Raw genomic sequence first — 22,365 nt, 5'->3', positions numbered from 1 at the left:
CGTCCGGGATGTCGAAGCCAGCGTCGCCGCAGCGATCGCCTCCGCAGAGGCCAGTGCTCCCATCCAAATCATCGAAGCCAGCGTCGCCGCAGCGATCGCCTCCGCAGAGGCCAGTGCTTCCATCCAAATCATCGAAGCCAGCGTCGCCGCAGCGATCGCCTCCGCAGAGGCCAGTGCTTCCATCCAAGTCATCGAAGCCAGCGTCGCCGCAGCGATCGCCTCCGCAGAGGCCAGTGCTTCCATCTAAGACGTCGAAGCCTGCGTCGCCGCAGCGATCGCCTCCCCAGAGGCCAGTGCTTCCATCTAAGACGTCGAAGCCAGCGTCGCCACAGCGATCGCCTCCGCAGAGGCCAGTGCTTCCATCTTGTGTTCTGCCATCTACAACTTTCTAAGGATCAAGCACAACAGCAGCTCTCTCCCCAGCAGGAACCTCCATCAGGTGCTCTACTTCAGCTGGATCCCTCCTTCAGTAGCCCCCTCCCAGTATCAGTCCTCATCCAGGGGCACCCACGAAGACAGGTTAATTTTAGATAATCTCTGAATTCCTAGATTTACACCCTCTACGGGCACTAAACCTACTTCCAGCCGCTCATGGGTTTCAACTTCTCATCACTCCAGCAGGCATCTCAGTCTCAACCATCCTTGGAGGAACCCCTGCCCCAGTCTTGCCTCATCTCAAACCACACCTTCTAAGGAGCCACCATCCTCTTGTCCTTACCCGAACGCAGTCCACGCCTCCATACTGTCCAGCACCGCGTTTTGGGGGGGTATGCGTACTCCGGCGGCTGTCCAACTTCTTGCTTTATGGGGGGTGTGCTCTGGGCTCAAACCGGTTCCGAGCTCGGCGCACTCACCCTGACCAAGGTGTAGTGTTTCGGGTTCGGATAGATCTGGCGAGCTCGGAGCCCGCTTCCCGGACAGCACGCCAAATACGCATAACCTTCATAACCAAGCTCTTGCTTTATTATCCCTATCAACATCGCTGTTATCTGCGCAGGTGAACTCGTGAAATGATGTTTAATTAACAAAGTTCGGGAGGAGCCGTAGCATATAATCAGCCGGCTGGTCCACAATCAGCAATCACTGCACATACACAATTAGCCATAGCGAGCTCGCTCATAAATAGAGAATCCATCTTACCTGCTTGATCTCCTTAGATTAAGCATCCCTCCTCCACCCCGGCTCCTCTCCCAAACTCACTTTTCTTTTGCAAGAGCCCCGGGGGGTGTGCTCTGGGCTCAAACTGGTTCCGAGCTCGGCGCACTCACCCTGACCAAGGTGTAGTGTTTCGGGTTCGGATAGATCTGGCGAGCTCGGAGCCCGCTTCCCGGACAGCACGCCAAATACGCATAACCTTCATAACCAAGCTCTTGCTTTATTATCCCTATCAACATCGCTGTTATCTGCGCAGGTGAACTCGTGAACTGGTGGATCGCATCGTGCTGCTGGAGCGGCCGTTTCATTAATATGCGATACAATGGCACCGTCTAGTGAAACACTTAGGGGTTGCGGAGAGACGTTCTCTCTTGTAAAGGAAATTGTTGCATTTGTTTGCTTTTACAGTTTCTTGTGTTTTTGGGGACCCATATGCCGAAGGCTTGATTAAATCTGTTTGAGACTAGTGTAAGGTGCTATGTGGTGACAGAGCTTGTACCTTTTTTCTCACATGAGAGAAATTCTCTTTCATAAATGAATGTATTGCATTCGTTTGCTCTTTTCTCAAGTTTCTTGTGTTTTGGCGAAAACGTGAGCTGAAGCTTTTAGCAGATCTGTGCGAGTGATAAAGCCACAGTGCTTGCTCTCCGACCACCGAGAGAGCCATAGATAGCCCACTAACTTGGACTGCTTGGTGGGCATTACGGATGTCCCTCTCCTTGTCAGAAGCACTTAGTAATGCCTTCTATTCGATGTTGAGGCCAGTGGCCGCTCGGGCACAAATCTCATCAAGGCTAGACTGTGAAAAGGCAGCGGAAGCAGTAACCTGAGAGGTTACAGATGACGGGATGGAGTCCTGGTAATCCAAACCGAGGAGGCCTGCACTATTCTCATCCTCGGAGCCGCTACAGTCGGCCCAGCTAACCTAGTAAAAAAGACAATCACGTCTGGTTCAGGCTTATCCACAGATATGTCCTCCTGTAAAAGTGTTTTTTATGTGCCAAGCATGTTTTAAAATGGACGTTATGCAAACCATGCGCTCGTTTAACTTTCACTTCCTCATCTTTTCTTTCCTTGTCCATAAAACAACACAATTTTTACGCGTCTCTTCATTTTTCGTTTGGATATAGTATAAAGTAATTTAATTTAGGTAATTAATTGGTTTAGGACTTATTCGTGTTTTGTAATTATTTGTTTATGAAAGGTTATCAGAAAGTTGAATTGCGCCAAAGTAGTAGGCATATAAATAGTATAAATGGTAGGCGTATTTAATCAGCTAAACCACCTGATTAAAATGTTATTTATAACGTATTTTGTTATGTCTAAGTTTAAAACCATTTAAGCAATATTTATTTTGTAAAGGGCAAATATAAATATAAAAGCCAATCGTAAATAAACTACTGAAAATAAGCTCAACATTAATGCTTTGTATATATATTCCATGAACTAAATCTATGCACAATATAAAGCATGGCCAATTTCAGAAGCAAGGTCAATGTTATTGGTACATTAGTTTTCATTGTACATGAAAGTCGGCTGAGACGGTTTTGCGGGCTGTGTGTGGTGTTCTGTCCTGTTGGCTCATGGGAAATAAAAGCATCTCAAGATCCATCGCTGAGTGCTTCAGAATCTGGGTGTAACCAGTACACCATCCGAGAAATTTCTCACCTACTGTTTTATTAATACTGAGGATTAGGACATACTAGTGTTTTCTCGTACTACAAAGTAGGCATATTCAGACGCAACATTATACAAGTTTAGCTCTTGAGAAAGTGCACCAACTGGGTATTTCTTGCCTACTGGTTTATGGAGACTGAGGTTTTGGACATACTATTCGTTCACCTACTTAGCATGCAATTTCGGATTCAGCCAATGGCCTTGCTCCTTCCAAGTGTTCAGACCTACCCTCGCTGTACAGTCTTGGTTGCTTCAGTCTTCCAGCTCTGAACTTCTGTGTGCATAGGTTCAGTTCTTTAAATGGGCAGCAGGTCTTCGTCATGGAACACAACGTTGGAACTCACTCTTAGCATTGAAATGACCACTTTAAGTGAATTTAAAACAAAGCACAAAATATACTTGTTCACTCAGGCTGCCAAAGGAGAAATGGACATAACCTTCTTACCTGTATAGCACTTGAACACTATCATTTGCATTGTGTAATTGTCTGACCTCTTAACGTCTAGTTTACATTGCCTATATTTTGACAGTCTTCATGAAGTCAGTATGTAATTGCATTTTTTTGTGACTTCTTGATCTGAATTTTTGTACCGTGTAAAGCGGTAGAATCTGGGAAAGGTGCCATACATTAAACTAATTCAAAACAAGCAGTTTGACAGTTCCTAGTTCTTATTTAACCTTAAACCACTTTTAGTTGCAGTTTATACCATAACAACCCCCTCCCCCCCATCCTCATTGGAGAACACCTACACATATGCTAAGTGTAATGACTTTATTAAAAAGGGCAATTCAGTTTACATTGTAAAGATAATCCCTTCACTGGAAGTCACGTTTTCTTCACGCCTCTTGTTAGAAACATCTCTCCCTTGAACACAAGAAAGGGTCAGTACGACAACAAATCTGTAAAACTGCAAATCCAAACAAAGTGAAACACATACGGCTTTTCCTGGCACAGCTCGGTTCACAGGAGCCAGAACCAGGATGGCATACCGCTGTACTACAGTGAATGTAGATCTGACAAACAAAGAGATCAGCTTCAGCAACAAATATAAGGCAATATAGATACAGAAGACTAAGGAATTCATACAGTCTCCTGCAGAGGGGCCAGTGACGCTGGATCCACAAACGTGAACATCTTCACAACAAAGCGCTTGTAGTGGGTTGGGAACTGAAGACCAGACGAGCCAACTGTAGGAACCAGTGCGGTCAGGTAACGGTCATCCTGGTAAGGGCATCTAAAACAGAAGTGACAGTCAGGACTCATTCACAGTGCACGATCTGGACAAATTAGCTTCTACTCACCCATCAACTAGAAGATCCCACTGGGGTAGACTGAGAGGACTAGGGGTTGATGTCGCCCAACAGTGCCCCAATATCAGGACAAGATTGGGGTCAGTTCTCTCCAAAATGCGCACCTCAACATACACAGGCTCTCGCAGAACTTTTGTGACTGGATACTCATCCTCACCGTAGTAGGACGTGTACGCCTCATCTCCTGAAGATTAACACTTGCGTTACGTTCTCAATCTAGAGTTTTAGACTCCTTTGGAGAGGCATGTTATTAGACTAGTAAATCACTACCTTCTGCACAGCCTTTAGTGACACATTGGCCATTCGCCAGTCTAAGTTCCACCCTGAGGGGTCCAGGAGCAGCTACAGGTGGAGGTGGAAGAACAGTGTTGACCTCCACAACCAGAGCTTCCACAGCAGTGGCAGAATATCTACACTGGAAGAGAAGTCTACAAAAACAATGAGCTTCTGACATCAGTTCAAGAGTCACACTCATGAGAAAGTGCAGATAACCTACTCAAAATGACTGTCCCTTGTGATGGAGCCAAGAGGTCCAATCCCCACTTCATAGGATGAAGTCATTCTGTTCTCATACACCACATAACCATTTTCCTCCTGCAAGCAGAAACACGATTGACAGTCTGTTCTAGACAGCCAAATCACCAATAGCAAACTCACAATCATGCTGGTGCCACAGGCAGTGACTGGAAACTGGTATATCGCAAAGGAAGGTGTGGAACCAACAGGACCACAAGGTGCTTCAGTTCCACCCAGCAGACGGACCGTGTCCAGACTCAGACGAGGCAGCGTGACATCTCTAGCCACCACTAACACAAACTGACCATCTCTTATACACTGGACAGTCACTAATGAGAAACAGAGGAAGTTATCATAGGATCAGCTCGGCAAGAAACATTTTGCAGGTCAAACAGCCTTACCTGACATCCCATAATAACACTGCTGTCCATTGAAGCAGCAGTTTATAGCTTCACACTCAGCACCACTGATACCAGGTTCTCCACACTGGATCTGCTCATAATCAGCTACAGTACACTTGTCAAGAGGTTCTGACTGCACCACCGGCTTTTGAAGTGGAAACTTCTGAGAAAACTGTTGTTCAGTTTGCTGATCGAGTCCAAATCTCTGTTCATTTTGCTGGAACCCAAGAGCTTGTGGACTATTAACTGGAATCCCTCTCTGTGGAACCGCTCCGCAAACAGAGCTCAGGAAAAGAAAAAGTAAGTGACTCAGTAAATTTCTGTTTCCAGCCATTTCTCTTCAACAGAAGAATACACTCACTGATAGTCTGAGACACTGTCTCTTGTCTTTTTTGTACTCTGTAGATTAATTAGTGATAACGAGAACCCCTCCTCTGTAATTAACATCTATCACAGTCCAGCTCTGCACAATCAATAAGTTAAACAATTTCTTCTTTTGGATTGGCTCTTTCCAAACTAAAAACACGAAATATAGTGAACATCTGTAAATATTTTCCAACACTGGGGCTTCTCCACAGACTAATTCCTGCACATAAATTCTAAATGCAGGGCGGGGTCTGAAATATGATACCGTGATAGTACATACTGAATTAGATGAAGAACATACATATCGACTTATATGTTCCATGTAGTTTGTGTGGTTGCGGTATGAACATATACAACATCTGCCATGTTTTTATTGTCATGTGACCTTAATTTCTTTGACCTGTGATGTATTAACAGCCATAAAAATAATCAGTGTCAGGGAGGAGCTAACTACAAGGAGCGACGTTACAAGCTTAACTACATGTTTCAGTAGATTGATGGTAGCTCAACTACTTTTAAAACAGTTTAGCTTGTCCAGAAGTTTTTTTTTAAGTAGCGGTGTAGCGCGACCAAAAGCTACATTCCGTTCTGCCTTCTGTATGTTAGATATAGTGGTTTCCACTTTAACAAGCACATCTGATGTGGTTTTACTCCATTGGGAACACACCCCTTGACCTGTTCAGTATAGCAATGTTGTTTAAAGGTCCAATGTGTAATTTTTAGGATGATCTATTGATAGAAATGCAATATAACATACATAGCTATGTCTTCAGAGGTGTATAAAAAGAGCTTACACAATGAAGCATTGTTTTATTTCCTTAGAATGAGCTATTTCTAGAGCAGGGGGAAAATGCAAAACTTGTCCTCCATGTTGTTACGATTAAACACGTTAAACACAAGGCAAGTCGCACCGGTCCATAATTATGACGCGGGTCGATGTAGAATGACGTAAAAGTTGCATGCATTTTGATTTGACCGTTCAGACTGATGTCGCATTGCGAAACATCGACCTGTATCTGATTTAGAACCACATATGGAAGTGGCTCAGATCAGATTTAAAAAGATAGGATTGCATATGCAGTAAACAGATCTGGGTCACATATGAGCAAATTTTGGTGGCAGTGTGAACGTAGTCTTAATGGTTGAATCTGAAATCGAATACTCAATGAGTAGTTGCTTGATTTCAGTATGTATGTACCTGAAGGGGGTAAATGACAATGTACTGTTTTCCCTGAATGGGTGTAGTATTAATGCGATCCGGTCGTCGTATGCCAAATTGAAGTGATCATGAGATGTAATTCTTCTTCGGTTCCTTTTTAATGGTGGTTGGCAACTTACGTTTGAGTGATTAACTGCTGCTAATTATTCTTTTGTCTGTATTCTGCCAATTGGTTGATATCTCATACGTAGATACGTTGCTCTAATATACATTATATTGTAGTAAAAACAACCTGAGAAAATCTCTTTTGTTTTTTATGTGCCAAGCATGTTTTAACATGCAAACAATGCGCTCGTTTAACTTTCACTTTCCTCATCTTTTCTTTTCTTTCCTTGTCAATAAAACGACACAATTTGTACACGTCTCTTCATTTTTCTTTTGGATAATCTAATTTTGGTTATTAAATGATTTAGGACTTTTGTGTTTTGTAATTGTTTGTTACAATTTAATGATCTTGTGAACAATTATCATGTATTTTGTTATGTCTAAGTTAAAACCATTTAAGCAATATATATTGTAAAAGGCAAATATAGGAAAAGGTAAATAAACTGCTAAAAATAAGTTCAAGTGTTTCGTATTTAAATTCTATGAATTAAAACTCTGCGCAATATAAAGCACGGCCAATTTAATAAAGCAAGGGCAATGTTATTGGTACATTAGTTTTCATTGTACATGAAAGTCGGCTGAGACAGTTTTGCGGGCTGTTTGAGGTGTTCTGTCCCGTTGGCTCATGGGAAATAGAAGCAACTCAAGATCCATCGTGGAGTGCTTCAGAATCTGGGCGTAACCAGTACGTCAAGGAATTTCTCACCTACTGTTTTATGAATACTGAGGATTCTGACATGCTACGGTATGCTCTTACTAAAGTAGGCATATTCAGATGCAACATTATACACACGTTCAAATCTCGTGAGAAAGTGTGCACTAACCTGGTATTTCTTGCCTACAGTTTTGTAAACACTGAGGTTTCTGACATACTAGTCGCTCACCCACAGCTTTTTGCCCACTATTGTATGAGATTTCAGATTCAGCCAATGGCCTTGCTCCTTCCTAGCTTTCAGACCTACACTCTCTGTATAGCCTTGTTCGCTCCGGTCTTCCAGTTCGGAACTTCTGTGTGCACAGGTTCAATTTATTTTCAAATGGCAAACAATCTTTGGAACACTCCCCTTAGCATTCAAATGACCACTTCAAGTAAATTTAAACCAAAGCACAAAATATACTTGTTCACTCAGGCTGTACATTGTAAAGCGTCAGAGTCTGGGAAAGGTGCCATACATAATTATTTCAAAACAAGAAGTTTGCAAGTTCCCAGTTCTTATTTAACCTTAAACCACTATTAGTTGACGTTAATACCATAACACAACCCCCTAATCCTGGTTGCGGAGGAAATCAATGAAAACAGCTACACAAATGCTCGGTCCAAGGACTTTATTAAGGGCAATTCAGTTTACATTGTAAAGACGATCCTGTCACTGGAAACCACGTTTTCTTCACGCCTTTTGTTAGAAAGATCTCTCCCTGTAACACAAGAAAGTGTCAGGACGACAAAACAAACTGCAAAACAAGCTAAAGTTAAACACATACGGCTTTTCCTGGCACAGCTCTGTTCACAGGAGCCAGAAGCAGGATGGCACACCGCTGTACTACAGTGGATGTAGATCTGACAAACAAAGATCAGCTTTAGCAACAAATACAAATGGCAATATAGATACAGAAGGCAGCAAAGAACTCATACGATTTCCTGCAGAGGGGCCAGTGACGCTGGATCCACAAACGTGAACATCTTCACAACAAAGCGCTTGTAGTGGGTTGGGAACTGAAGACCAGACGAGCCAACTGTAGGAACCAGTGCGGTCAGGTAACGATCATCCTGGTAAGGGCATCTAAAACAGAAGTGACAGTCAGGACTCGTTCACAGTGCACAATCTGGACCAATTAGCTTCTACTGACCCATCAACTAGAAGATCCCACTGGGGTAGACTGAGAGGACTAGGGGTTGATGTCGCCCAACAGCGCCCCAACACCATGACAAGATTGGGGTCAGTTCTCTCCAAAATGTGCACCTCAACATACACAGGCTCTCGCAGGACTTTTGTGACTGGATACTCATCCTCACCATAGTAGGACGTGTACGCCTCATCTCCTGAGGAATACCCTTGCATTACTGTCTCAATCTAGAGATTTAGACCAGTCCTACAAGTACAACTCTTTTGGAGAGTCACTTTTTGAAGACTAGCAAATCACTACCTTCTGCACAGCCTTTAGTGACACATTGGCCATTCGCCAGTCTAAGTTCCACCCTGAGGGGTCCAGGGGCAGCTACAGGTGGAGGTGGAAGAACAGTGTTGACCTCCACAACCAGAGCTTCCACAGCAGTGGCAGAATATCTACACTGGAAGAGAAGTCTACACAAACAATGAGCTTCTGACATCAGTTCAAGAGTCACACTCATGAGAAAGTGCAGATAACCTACTCAAAATGACTGTCCCTTGTGATGGAGCCAAGAGGTCCAATCCCCACTTCATAGGATGATGTCATTCTGTTCTCGTACACCACATAACCATTTTCCTCCTGCAAGCAGAAACACGATTGACATCAAATCTGTTCTAGACAGCCAAATCACAAACAGCCAACTCACCATCATGCTGGTGCCACAGGCAGTGACTGGAAACTGGTATATGGCAAAGGAAGGTGTGGAACCAACAGGACCACAAGGTGCTTCATTTCCACCCAGCAGACGGACAGTGTCCAGACTCAGACGAGGCAGCGTGACATCTCTAGCCACCACTAACACAAACTGACCATCTCTTATACACTGGACAGTCACTGTAATGAGAAACAGAGGAAGTTATCATAGGATCAGCTTGGCAAGCAACATTTAACTGGTCAAACAGCCTTACCTGACATCCCATAATAACACTGCTGTCCATTGAAGCAGCAGTTTATAGCTTCACACTCAGCACCACTGATACCAGGTTCTCCACACTGGATCTGCTCATAATCAGTTACAGCACACTTGTCAAGAGGTTCTGACTGCACCACCGGCTTCTGAAGTGGAAACTTCTGAGAAAACTGTTGTTCAGTTTGCTGATCGAGTCCAAATCTCTGTTCATTTTGCTGGAACCCAAGAGCTTGTGGACTATTAACTGGAATCCCTCTCTGTGGAACCGCTCTGCAAACAGAGCTCAGGAAAAGAAAAAGTAAGTGACTCAGTAAATTTCTGTTTCCAGCCATTTCTCTACCACAGAAGAATACACTCACTGATAGTCTGAGACACTGTTTCTTGTCTTTTTTGTACTCTGTAGATTCATTAGTGATAACGAGAACCCCTCCTCTGTAATTAACATCTATCACAGTCCAGCTCTGCACAATCAATAAGTTAAATAATATCTTCTTTTGGATTGGCTCTTTCCAAACAAAAACACGAAATTTAGTGAACATCTGTAAATATTTTCCGACACTGGGGCTTCTCCACAGACTAATTCCTGCACATAAAATCTAAATGCAGGGCGGCGTCTGAAATATAATACTGTGAAAGTACATACTGAATTAGATGAAGAACACACCTATCGACTTATTTGTTCCATGTAGTTTGTGTGGTTGCGGTATGAACATATACAACATCTGCCATGTTTTTATTGTCATGTGACCTAAATTCTCTTTGACCTGTGATGTATTAACAATAATAATCTACTTAGCCATTGTTAAACAAGCATTCTTCAAAAGTTATTTAAAAGTCCATTAATATAGCAGACACACTTAAATGTGAATGTTTGCAGTATTTGAGGTCTGAAAAAATACAGAGCATCTATTATTTTGACTCGTTTCTCCAGATCTCCTTTTCTGCAAATAAACGCAAATAAAAATATTAGAAATTAGAAATTGGTTAGAAGTAATGTTAGTAGTAACAAAAATGATCATTGTGTCTAAACAAAATCCTATAAATAGTCAATTCCAAAAAAACTGAAAATGAATTATAAATGGTCTCTTCATTTCTTCTGCAGTTATGTAGTTAAATATGTAAAACCAAGTTTAGCTGTTACATGTTTGCCAATGGTAGATAGCAAAGTTAGCTTTTTTCTAATACTTAAATACAAGACTCAAGCTTTTACTGTTTCTTCTATTTTCCACCTTTTTTTGTACAGTCATTGCTAATAGGTGAGGCGATGGATTTTTATTTTACATGCCAATCTATTATTGTGACATAATATAAAAAATCTTTAATAAACTAGCTCTAAAAATACATCAAATTAAAACAACTTATCAATTTGTCCAAGAGACAGCAAAAACCACCAGACCTACAGTATGAGTCAGTATTATCAGTATAGTATTTTTTTGACCACTCAGAAGATAACTGCTTTGATGATGAGGTGTATTTAGAGCACAAATACGAAATAATGAGAAAATAACCAATGTGTGAATGACACATTAGGCCAAGATTGGGGTAAGGCCACTTGCAACTCGGATCCGAAGTTGCGAAGTGTGCTTCTTAGTTCGCGCGTTTGGATATCAACATGTAGAAATACATTGAGCGAATACAGCGCGAGCACCTGGGAAAAATGAGGATGGCAGGAAGTGGAATGTCCGGAAGTGATCTAGACGTAGAGGATGTGTATGATGGCGGGGGAAATGTAGTAAATAAGAATTGTAAATGGACTTCTAGAAAAGAGGGAAAATAATGAAAGATTGGAGACAAACATCAGGAACAGAAAGCGAGAGAGAAGATAGTCAATCTAGAAGTAAGAAGGAGGAGTATAAGGTAATGGTAAAGTTTATGTCAAAGGAAGTAATGTCTTAAATCCGTTAAAATTTACAAAGGCATTGAGGATTGTTGGAGTCATTGAGAATGCAAAAATGCTACGAGAAGGTATACTGATTGTCTTTTGTAAGGATAGTAAGCAACAGAAGGAATTAAAACTTTCCTTGGACAAAAAGTGACGTCTAGTATTAGGAGAGAAGGAAATGGTTGAGAGGGGGAATTACAGGTATTCCTGTTGACATCTGTGATGATGTAATCAAGACAAATATTAAGGGACCAGCGATTATAGAAGCAAGAAGGCTGAATAAACTCAAAACAATGAAAGATTAGATAGCCTATCGGTATTATTACGCTTTGATGAGGAGAGAATGCCAGAGAGAGTGTTTATAGAAGCAATGAGTTATGCAGTGAGACCGTATGTATTCCTCCTCCATTGAGATGTTATAAATGTCAAAGAAATGGGCATGTGGCAGCAGTGTGCCGAGGAAAACAGCGTTGTGCGAGATGTGGGGGGAACATAAATATGGAGAATGCGAGGAAGGTTTAAAACCTAAATGCTGCTATTGCGGGGGAGAGCATAGTGCTGGGTATGGAGGATGTCAAGTGAGCAAAAATGCTGCTATGGTGCAAAATGTGAATATATCAGAAGGAATATCATATGCATTGGCAATTAAGCAAGTTAATATTCCATGGATCAGGAAAGAGAATATGGAAAGAGGCAAACCGAAGGAATGTGATATAATTTCAGACAAACTGGCATTTGTCACTTTCATTGCAGAGGTAGTGAAATGTTCGGCTCAGATTAAGATTATAATAAGAGCAGCAGATAAATATAAAAAATTGAGGGAATGACAATAGATCAGGTCAATGAGAAACTAATTGAGCGAATTACCAACACGCAGACATGTACTGGAGGATCATAATGGTAGTGATAATCTTGACTACAAGAAGCCTAATATCTAATTGGCAAGAATTTAAAAAACGTGTGGATGATCTTGAGATAAAAGCACATGCAATATGTGTGCAGGAGACATGGTTAAAGTCTGTGTGTGATCAGAGTGGTATGGGCAGTGATCATTATCTTATCAAATGTAGTATTGGGATTGAGATGGATGAATGTCATGGGGAATACATGCATAGGTGGAGATTTAAAAAGGCAAATTGGGAAGAGTTCAAAGAGTTAAGTGCAATCAAAATGGCAGGCATGGAAGTAAAAGTAGGGGATTTAGATGAGCTGAATAATAAAATAAATACGATTCCTTGTGGCACAGCTTATGAAACTGTAGCTAAAAATAAAAATATCGGGAAGAAAAAAGGCAGTATTTTAAGTAATTAAAATAAAAATAAAGCATTAAATAAAGTGAAATTAACTCATTTGATGATTTAACAGCATATAAAAGAGCTCAGGCAGTAGTGAGTATTAGAGTTAATAAAATAAAATACTGGAGGAATTTTTGTGTGGAAATTGGCGAGAGTATTACATTAGTGAATTGTGGAATATGATTAGAAAGATGGGAGGGATCCGAACGTATAAAGGTGTCCCAGCTTTACGTAAAGAAGATAAGTGTATCATAACTAATGAAGAAAAGCAGAGGAGCTAGCAGAGGAAGAGTCATAGTAACAGTAACATATCAGAAGATATGAGAATGCGGAGAGACCAAAGTATGAGCGAGAATCCTAATCCAAAGAATGCCTGACGGTGACGTATTGGATGAAGATTTCACCATTTATGAGTTGAAACAGGCACTGCAAGGGGTTAGGCAAACATCCCCAGGGAAAGACGATATTTATAATCGTTCTTTAGCCACTAGTTATAGGCCAATCGCATTAACATCAAACTTGTGTAAATTAATGGAAAGAATGGTGGTAGCCAGGTTAAATTATACAATGGAAAAGGAGAGCATTCTATGCCCTCATCAAAGCGCTTTCAGACAAGTACGAAATACTATGGACTCAGTTATATGTTTACAATCAGATATTTTAAAGGTAAGCTTTCCTGTGGCTCAGTGGTTAGATTATGGCGCAAGCAATGCCAAGGTCATGGGTTCGATCCCAGGCGATTGCGCGTGGTCAGAAACAAAATGTATAGTACAATGCTGTTAAATACTAACAGATGGAGCTTTAGGTTGTCTATAGAGAAACAAAGGTTATGTGTTTTTCTAAGTGTGACAGTACGGGCAAGTGAAGGTGTGGTGATTGACATTTTGGATAGCCAATCAGCGACCAGTGCTGGCTATTTAGTTGTTGGTTGGTACCAGCCTGGTATGCGCCATATCCGGAAGTTTCCCTGTGGGTGTGTGTGCGCGGTAGTTACAGGTATGTGCGGTTAAGCATGTAGCATGTCGCAGCGTTTCTTTTCTTTAATAACCATTCCTAGTTTCTTGACCATTTCTGTGTTGCATCCCAGCCTGTCCTTTTCGTCGGGAGTCCTCGTACGTTGATATAGTGGATTTATTGACTGTTTTAAATTCAGGTATGTAAGCATATTTTATGGTTAACTCCTTGAGGCTACCGTTGGCGGGGGGGGTTAAATAATGTGTAGTCCCTGTACTCCAGTTTAGCAATGGGTCGAGTGAAGACTGTGTGTCCTGGCTTGAACTGGGTATAGTTAATTCACCGAGGTTTGGTAAGTTTACCACGGGATGCTTTGGGGGAAACTCTAGCGGGTAATGGTTATTTTTAATAACGATGTGTATTCTTGTTATAGGATCCTCCCCTTTTTCGCCTCTCGTTTGTCTCCTGCTCTCGTTGCTGGTTATTGCTACTGCCTGGTCGCAACGCAGCCGCTAAAGCTACGTTAACGCTATTGCTATTGAACACTCCGTGATTTCTGCTGTTAAAGTTACTACTCCTGCACATTGTGTGCTGCGGTTTCTGCCGCTAAAGCTACGTTAACGCTATTGCTATTGAACACTACGTGATTTCTGCTGTTAAAGCTACTACTCCTGCACATTGTGTGCTGCGGTTTCTGCCGCTAGAGCTACATTAACGCTATTGCAATTGAGCACTCTGCGCCCTCGGTCGCTTAAGCTATCGCTGTTGGGTATTCTGGGTGTGGAAGGCTGTCGGTGCCCACCTTGTTTGGTTGAGCGGCAAGGGAGGCTTTGAATAGTCGTTTCCTTTAGGAGCCAGGCCGTCTTGGTCTACGTACGTTTGTGTTAGTTTATTTTATTGATTATTTCTTCTCTTTCTTTTGTTTTGTGTTATACCATTTCTGATCATCTTTTTCTTATTTAAATTGAGTATTGGTTTGTTTCGTGATTTTGATTTCGTTATATATTTATGGAATGTGTCGTGTTTGTTTTATTTATCTTTTTCTTTCAGGAGCTGGGGTCCCACGGGTGAAAGGTCTCTAGTGGTGGTGGTGCTACTTTAAGTTTGCTGTGTCGTGTGACACTTGACGTGTGTGTGATCCGAGGTAACAGTGGTGTGTGCTGTGCTACAACCAGTACGGACGACCTTCACTGTAGTGGGTAACCCCAGCCCTGTGCGTGTGCATTAACTTTCATCCTATGATTTTTCTTGTTTATGGTTATTTAATCATTTGAGTTTAACTTTTCTTTTTGTATGCTATGACGTGCTTGGACTGTCAAATTGAGCCGCTCCAAGATATTTTTATATTTGTCTTTTATGCAATTGTTGTGTATAAATACTATTTTTATACTAGATACCCATGTTCTCGGCTGCCTTAATTTATGAAGAGAACGAATCTGTGATCTTAAACTTGTGGGGTTTACTTCTAGTTCCTGGGTTTAACCCTCCCAGGTGGCGTAGTCGGATATTTAAGTAATAAATTAACTGGTTCATTCGTGAACTGTTCTCATCAGCGCCCCGCCACATTCTGGCGTAGTCGGATATACGGATGTAACTGTGTTAAAGAAGATGTGCTGTCCTGATGTGGAAGCGCTTTTCATTAACTGTAAACCGTTCTACTCGCCGCGGGAGTTTTCATCAGTCATCCTCGTAAGTGTTTACATTCCACCACAAGCACACGTGTGGACTGCGCTGCAACAGCTGGCTGATCTGATCACAGACACAGAACAACAACACCCGGATTCTGTCTTTATCATTCTAGGAGACTTTAATCAGGCAAAACTCACACGTGAGCTGCCTAAATTTAAACAACATATCACATGCCCCACAAGAGACAATAATATTTTAGACCACTGCTACACTACTATAAAAGGTGCATATCGCTCTGTCGCCCGAGCAGCTCTAGGACTCTCTGATCACTGCCTGGTTCATCTGCTACCAATTTACAGACAAAAACTTAAAACTGCTAAGCCAGAAATAAGGACTGTAAAGAGATGGACCAACGACACAGAGCAGGCCTTACAAGCCTGTTTTGAATGCACTGACTGGAGTGTTTTTGAAGCTGCTGCCACTGATCTGGACGAGCTCACAGAAACTGTTACATCATACATCAGTTTCTGTGAGGATTTATGCATCCCTACAAAGACTTATTTATCATTCAACAATGATAAACCATGGTTCACACCAAAACTCAGACAGCTGCGTCAGGCCAAAGAGGATGCCTACAGGAGCGGGGACAGGATCTGGTATAATCAGGCCAGAAACACTCTGACAAAGGAGATTGGGGTGGCTAAAAAGAGCTACGCCAAAAAGCTGGAAAACCAGTTTTCTGCCAACGACCCTGCATCAGTGTGGAAAGGCCTGAAAGACATTACCAACTACAAGACACCATCCCCTAGCATCGAGAGCAATAAACAGCTTGTTGAAGATTTAAATCACTTCTATTGTAGATTTGAGACCCTAGACCAGACACTTTACACCCACCCTGACCATCTCTATACACAGCCATCAACACCTCCAGCCATCGCCCTCTCCTCCTACCCTGCACTTCAGATCAGTGAGGATAACGTACGCCAGATCTTTAGAAAACAAAAGAGAAGGAAAGCACCAGGCCCAGACGGTGTTTCACCAGCCTGTCTGAAGACCTGCGCTGACCAGCTGGCCTCCATCTTCTCATTGATCTTCAACAGATCACTGGAGCTGTGCAAAGTCCCTTCGTGCTTTAAACGCTCCATCATCATCCCAATCCCAAAGAAACCAAAGATCACTGGACTCAATGACTACAGACCTGTGGCTTTAACATCTGTTGCCATGAAGTCATTTGAAAGACTGGTGTTGGCTTATTTGAAGGTCATCACTGACCCTTTGCTGGACCCCCTGCAGTTTGCCTACAGAGCAAACCGGTCTGTGGATGATGCAGTTAACATGGGACTGCATTACACCCTACAACATCTGGACAAACCAGGAACTTATGTGAGGATCTTGTTCGTGGACTTCAGCTCTGCCCTCAATACAATCATCCCATCACTGCTCCAGACCAAACTGACCCAGCTCTCTGTCCCTAGCTCTGTCTGTCAATGGATCACCAGCTTTCTGACAGACAGACAACAGTTAGTCAGAATGGGCAAAATCATGTCAGACAGCCGCGCCATCAGCACTGGTGCCCCACAGGGATGTGTTCTCTCCCCACTGCTCTTCTCCCTGTACACCAACGACTGCACCTCTAAAGACCCCTCCGTCAAGCTCCTGAAGTTTGCAGACGACACTACTGTTATCGGTCTCATCCGGAACGGTGACGAGTCTGCATACAGACAGGAGGTGGAGCAGCTGGCTCTATGGTGCAGGTACAACAACCTGGAGCTGAACACGCTCAAAACAGTGGAGATGATAGTGGACTTTAGGAGAAACCCCCCTGCACTTCCCCCACTCACCATCATGAACAGCACTGTGATTGCAGTAGAGTCATTCAGGTTCCTGGGCACCACCATCTCTCAGGATCTGAAGTGGGCGCTCACATCGACTCTATTGTAAAAAAAGCCCAGCAGAGACTTTACTTCCTCCGGCAGCTGAGGAAGTTCAACCTGCCACAGGAGCTGCTCGTACAGTTCTACTCAGCTGTCATCGAATCCATCATCTGCACCTCCATCACCGTCTGGTTCGGCTCAGCCTCCAAAACTGACCTCGGAAGACTACAGCGGATAGTCCGGACTGCAGAGCGAATCATTTGCACTACTCTTCCTACACTTAAAGAACTGTACTCATCCAGAGTGGGTAAAAGGGCTCACAAAATTACCCTGGACCCCTCACACCCAGCACACTCTCTGTTTGAACTCTTACCATCTGGTCGACGCTACAGAGCACCGAGCACTAAAACATCCAGACACAGGAAGAGCTTCTTTCCTCAGGCCATCTACCTCATGAACAGTTAAATGTTCACATTTTGCAATAAATGTGTGCAATATTTTTGTGCCCCGATTTTTCGTATATAGCACCTTAAAATGTGTATATTTTAAACACCTGTAGATATCTCATATAATCTGTATATACATATCATACACCCTACAGTGCAATAAATGTGTGCAATACTTTCCCTCAGACATTTCACATATATAAACTCATAACTTGTATATTTTAATGTCACACTGCACTTTCACCTTTGTGTGCTTAACTTTAATTTTTATTCTGTACTTTCGTTGCCTTTGTTGATTGTTACTTGTCTTGTAACCTTACTTGTGTACTGGAAGCTTCTGTAACCAAGACAAATTCCTCGTGTGTGTAAGCACACCTGGCAATAAAGCTTGTTCTGATTCTGATTCTGAAGCAGGCGGCCATTTCTGTCTTTATGAGCCACCCATGTTCCGGGCATTCTGAACAGGAGCGCAGACGTTATATCGAGGGGGATCCCACTTCATGGTGACTGCCGTCTCCACCCTCAGGTGTTTTCAGCCGTGGCCCCCCCATTACGCACAGACCCCCCATTCAGGGTGGCTCTCTGGGCCTGGCCTGTGAGAGAGTGATCTGACACACATTGGGGCTCCCCCCAAAGTGTTATTGCCACGGTTCAGAACACAAGAGCTTCTTCTAGAATATAATTTAATTAATCCCCATTCATTTGTCAGATACTACCTGCTGGATGTTACCAGCACTCTGGAAGCTCAATCAGTAGCGGAGATTGGCTCTTCATAGCCTTACTCTATATTCCTCCTTTGGTCATGGCCGCAAGCCTGGCTTATGTATGTCGCTACAATGTTATTTTTTCCTACCTGGCACCATAAGTTCATATCTATGTGCGTCGTCAGGTTTGTTTATGTATGCATGTTGCCACATGTCATCCATCAATCTACTGGGATATCTCACTCCCCATGTCACATCGTGGTAGAGGAAGAACCCAGATGCAGGCAGTGGTCACACAGCCGTGCTGCCACCACAGAACCTCCCCCCCACGGGGGCAATGAAGCAGATCTCCCATCTAGTTCCTCCGTCACGATGTCTGGGGGCCTGGTCACAGCTCCCCAGCACGTCACTGTGCCTAGTGAGGATGATCCATCGCAGCGATCCGGTTTGCCGGGCAACCGTCTTCGGTTTTGCCCTCAAGGGTCGAGCATACCAGTACAGCCTCCTCCCTCTGGGTCTGGCCCTGCCTCCCTGTGCCTTCACAAAGGTCACGGAGGCTGCCCTCACTCCCCCCGGGAGCAGGGCGTGTGTATCTTAACGACTGACCTATCTTGGCACTTGTGGGATCTCTGGCCTATGCCTACGACCATCTGCCTGGCAACTCAACCGATTGGGCCTAAGGGTCAACCAGGACATGAGCTTGCTTTCCCCTGTTGGAGCACCTCTTTTCCCGGTATTGGACCAGACTCTGTTACCATAGAGCATGCCTCACGAGAGCGTGCCCAGTCAATTCTGTGCTGCCTTCCCTGGAGAGCGTGGCATACCGGCACAAGTCATGTTCCCATGTGGGTAGTGTCCCTGCGGGCCATTCATATCCTGGATAATCTTGATCAGACAGCTGACGTACTCTATCGCCAGTTCGCTCAGCAGAAGTTGGCGACTCCATCCCCGCGGTCCAGCTCATTGGGAGCAGTGCGGGCAGGCACAGGATGTCATTTTTCGCCCCCCTGCACACCTCCCATTGCCTGTTTGGATACTCCTTGACCAAGATCTACTTGGTACATATGACTTTGTGCACAGCTGGCTGCGGGACAAGCAGGAATACATCTTTCCCCCCAGTGAGACTCCCCGCACAGGCACTGTGCGGAGCCAGGGTAGAAGAGAATCTAAGTCTGCTAGTTGCACCAGATTGCACCTAGATCTGCTATTTGCACACGCTCTGAAGGCCACTCCCCCCTGGCCAGAAGGGCACGGTCTGGCACCTGAGACCAGACCTTTGGAACCCTATGTCTGGACCCTGAACGGGAAATGGAGATCCGAAGTGACCTGTCTCCCGCTCTCGTGAGCATGGTCACCTGGGCAAGAGCACCACCACTATGCGACTGTAACTATAAGTTACAGAGGCCCTGCGCCTCTACTCAGACCAAACACAGAGCTCTCGCTCGTGGTCACACAAATTGATGTCTTACTACACCACTGGATGGTTACGATTCGTGAGGATGCTCATTTGTGACTCGCCTTGGCCAGTCAGTGTCGTTCTGCTGAAAAACGTTACGCGGTGCAGCCAGGACATAACGTCAAGAGACCGACAGAAAGGGAACGTCTCGGTTACGTATGTCAAGTCAGCTTTATTTATATAGCGCTTTTTAAAATTTTCATTGTTTTTTTATATACTATACATTCAACTATTTGATGAAATTGCTGTGTTTTATGAGGCTTCGAGGAAAAAAAAGTTGTGTATCATCATTACAGCATTACAGTGAAATCTAACTCTGTGTCACTTTATTATATCTCCTTGAGGTAGCATGTTTAATGCGAAGAGCATGGGCCCTAAGACTGAGCCCTATGGTACACCATACTGGACTTGCGATTTGCGTGACACCTCATTGTTTATTGCTACATATTGAAAACGGTCGCATAAATAAGATCTAAACCATTTCAAAGCTATTCCCTTAATACCGACATCATTTTCGAGTCTATGTAGGAGCATGCTGTGGTCAATGGTGTCGAATGCAGTACTAAGATCTAGCAGCACCAATGAGGAGATACAACCTCGGTCAGACGCCATAAGCAGATCATTTGTAACTCTAATCAGAGCAGTCTCTGTACTGTGATGTTCTCTAAATCCAGACTGGAAATCCTCATTAATCTCATTCCTTTGTAGGAAGGAACATAATTCGGTTGAGACTACTTTTTCCAGAACTTTAGATATGAAAGAGGTCTGTAGTTAACTAGTTCTCCAGGGTCGAGATGTTTTTTTTACAAGGGGCCTTTTAAAAGCCACCTTATATGCTTTAGGCAAATGTCCTAGTGTCAGAGATGAGTTAATAATGCTAAAAAGATGATCTATAATTTTTGTAAGTATAGGGTCTAGCATGCATGTAGTTGATTTAGATGATCTCATGATTTTAGATAGTTCATCGTGATCTATGGTAGAAAATAATCACAATTTCTCCTTAGGGGCGCTGTAGTAAGTCATTCGTTCAGTGGGTTTCACTTCTGGTTGCATAGTTATAATTTCTTTCTCTAATATCTAGGATTTTATTTGTGAAATAGTTCATAAATTCATCACTGCTATGCCTTCTCATGTCTTGATTTCCTAGTCTAGTGGCAGGATCGTGACAGGTCCACGTGTTTTGTGTGGAGAAAAACATATTATTGTCAGTTATGACATAATATACGGTCTCTCCAGTCTCGTCTCTGGCCCCGCCCCTCTCTTTTCCTTGTTAGCTTCCCCTCAGTGTTTCATGACCCACACCTGTCTATTATCTTGTGCTCGTTCGTTGTATTTGTTTCTATGCCTTGTAGCTCAGTCGTCTCCTGGTTTGCTTGTGAAGGAACTTGTGGATTACCTTGCCCCTTGTGTGGATGTTTTTGTATTAAGTCGTGTGTTAGTCATTATATCTTAAGTATTTTGTCTTGTCTTGCGCCCCCTCGTGGGAAGTCTTTGTTTTCAATTTTGGATTTAATTTTGTCAGTGTTTTCCCCCATTGTGGGTGTTTGTTTTGTATTGTTCAAATCTTGTTAACCCCTTCACCGCTGCCTGCGCTTGGGTTCTTCCTTCCCAATCCCTGACAAATTTAGCCACGGTGTTAAATAAAAACCTAGGGTTGTGATGGTTTTCTTCTATTAGTGATGAAAGATAGGCGGATCTAGATGTTTTTAGGGCTTTCCTGTATTTGAGTACTATCCTTCCATGCTGTAGGAAATACCTCCAATTTAGTTTTCTTATAGTTGTGCTCCGTTTTTCTTTGGGTTCCTTTAGAGCCTGAGATTGTTCCTTATACCACGGTGTCGGGCTGTCATTTTTAATCTCTAAGCGAAGAGGAGCAACTGTGTCTAGTGTTTCCGAGAAGGTGGTGTTAACATTTTCAATGGTAAAGTCAAGATCTTCGACGTTATTACTCATGCTAGAGCTTTGAGACAATTCAGGCAAATTATCAAGAAAAGCACATTTTGTAAACAAAGTTATTGTTCTACCAATAGTTTGATTTGCAGCCATAGGGTAATGAAGCAAGCATGATACCAGATAATGATCCGAAATGTCTTTGCTCTTGTCGTGGAATTTTCCTATTCCTTAAACTAGGCGAGTCAGCCCAGACAAACGCAACGCACAGAGGCATGAGGTTCTTTGCAAAGAATTTTATTGTCTTTCAATCTGCATTATGAGCAATGAGCACGGTGCAGAGTGAAGGCCCTTTACTCTTCTGCCCACACAGTTTATTTATGATTCAAACTTGACACAGAATTTCTTTTAGCAGGTTTCTCATTCGGTGCATCACTGAGAGGGGCAAACCTGTAATCGGAACGGTTGAGTGATGTTTTGATCTGTGACTATGCCGTCTCACAGTCACAAAGTTTCCCAGCTGGATTTATCGCATGTAAAGCCCTCGACGTTGATAGAGAAGGCTAAGCTAAACATTTCACATGAGGTGCATGTAACAATAATAAGAGAAGCCATAAATTACCGGGTTGGGTGCAGTTCCGACCTAAGGAAGTATGACAGATGTGACAAAGAATAACAATACTAC

The 22,365-nt window shown here is 43.1% G+C and overlaps 2 protein-coding genes across 2 annotated transcripts; both read right to left on the bottom strand.

The window, feature by feature from the left end:
• Positions 1 to 3,158: 3,158 nt before the first annotated feature.
• On the bottom strand, positions 3,159 to 5,429 carry LOC306893596 (zona pellucida sperm-binding protein 4-like). The gene is made up of 8 exons (XM_079455529.1): positions 5,061 to 5,429; positions 4,801 to 4,988; positions 4,640 to 4,737; positions 4,414 to 4,571; positions 4,135 to 4,327; positions 3,920 to 4,067; positions 3,771 to 3,846; positions 3,159 to 3,697 (listed from the first exon to the last, which is right to left on the bottom strand). Exons 1-8 carry the CDS (start codon positions 5,392 to 5,394, stop codon positions 3,627 to 3,629), a joined length of 1,266 nt encoding a protein of 421 aa, XP_079311655.1. The 5' UTR covers positions 5,395 to 5,429; the 3' UTR covers positions 3,159 to 3,626.
• Positions 5,430 to 7,752: 2,323 nt separating this feature from the next.
• On the bottom strand, positions 7,753 to 9,960 carry LOC306894169 (zona pellucida sperm-binding protein 4-like). Its single transcript, XM_079456468.1, has 8 exons — positions 9,549 to 9,960; positions 9,287 to 9,474; positions 9,122 to 9,219; positions 8,896 to 9,053; positions 8,599 to 8,791; positions 8,384 to 8,531; positions 8,233 to 8,308; positions 7,753 to 8,166 (listed from the first exon to the last, which is right to left on the bottom strand). The coding sequence occupies exons 1-8, from the start codon at positions 9,880 to 9,882 to the stop codon at positions 8,096 to 8,098; spliced, it is 1,266 nt and encodes a 421-aa protein (XP_079312594.1). The 5' UTR covers positions 9,883 to 9,960; the 3' UTR covers positions 7,753 to 8,095.
• Positions 9,961 to 22,365: the final 12,405 nt, after the last annotated feature.

This window comes from Barbatula barbatula (assembly GCF_947034865.1).
Source record: "Barbatula barbatula genome assembly, chromosome: 5".
Taxonomy (NCBI): domain Eukaryota; kingdom Metazoa; phylum Chordata; class Actinopteri; order Cypriniformes; family Nemacheilidae; genus Barbatula; species Barbatula barbatula.
The sequence above is the reverse complement of the archived record's forward strand: the minus strand, read 5'-3'. Positions and strand labels throughout refer to the sequence as shown.

What these genes read in the sequence shown, in the direction of transcription:
- LOC306893596 (XM_079455529.1), bottom strand. Translation starts at nt 5,394, where the DNA reads ATGGCTGGAAACAGAAATTTACTGAGTCACTTACTTTTTCTTTTCCTG. An exon ending in GTGTTATTATGGGATGTCAG is followed by an intron (nt 4,989 to 5,060) that starts GTAAGGCTGTTT and finishes GTTTCTCATTAG; the next exon opens with TGACTGTCCAGTGTATAAGA. An exon ending in TGGCCCCTCTGCAGGAGACT is followed by an intron (nt 3,847 to 3,919) that starts GTATGAATTCCT and finishes TTTGTTTGTCAG; the next exon opens with ATCTACATTCACTGTAGTAC.
- LOC306894169 (XM_079456468.1), bottom strand. Translation starts at nt 9,882, where the DNA reads ATGGCTGGAAACAGAAATTTACTGAGTCACTTACTTTTTCTTTTCCTG. An exon ending in TGGGATCTTCTAGTTGATGG is followed by an intron (nt 8,532 to 8,598) that starts GTCAGTAGAAGC and finishes CTTCTGTTTTAG; the next exon opens with ATGCCCTTACCAGGATGATC. An exon ending in TGGCCCCTCTGCAGGAAATC is followed by an intron (nt 8,309 to 8,383) that starts GTATGAGTTCTT and finishes TTTGTTTGTCAG; the next exon opens with ATCTACATCCACTGTAGTAC.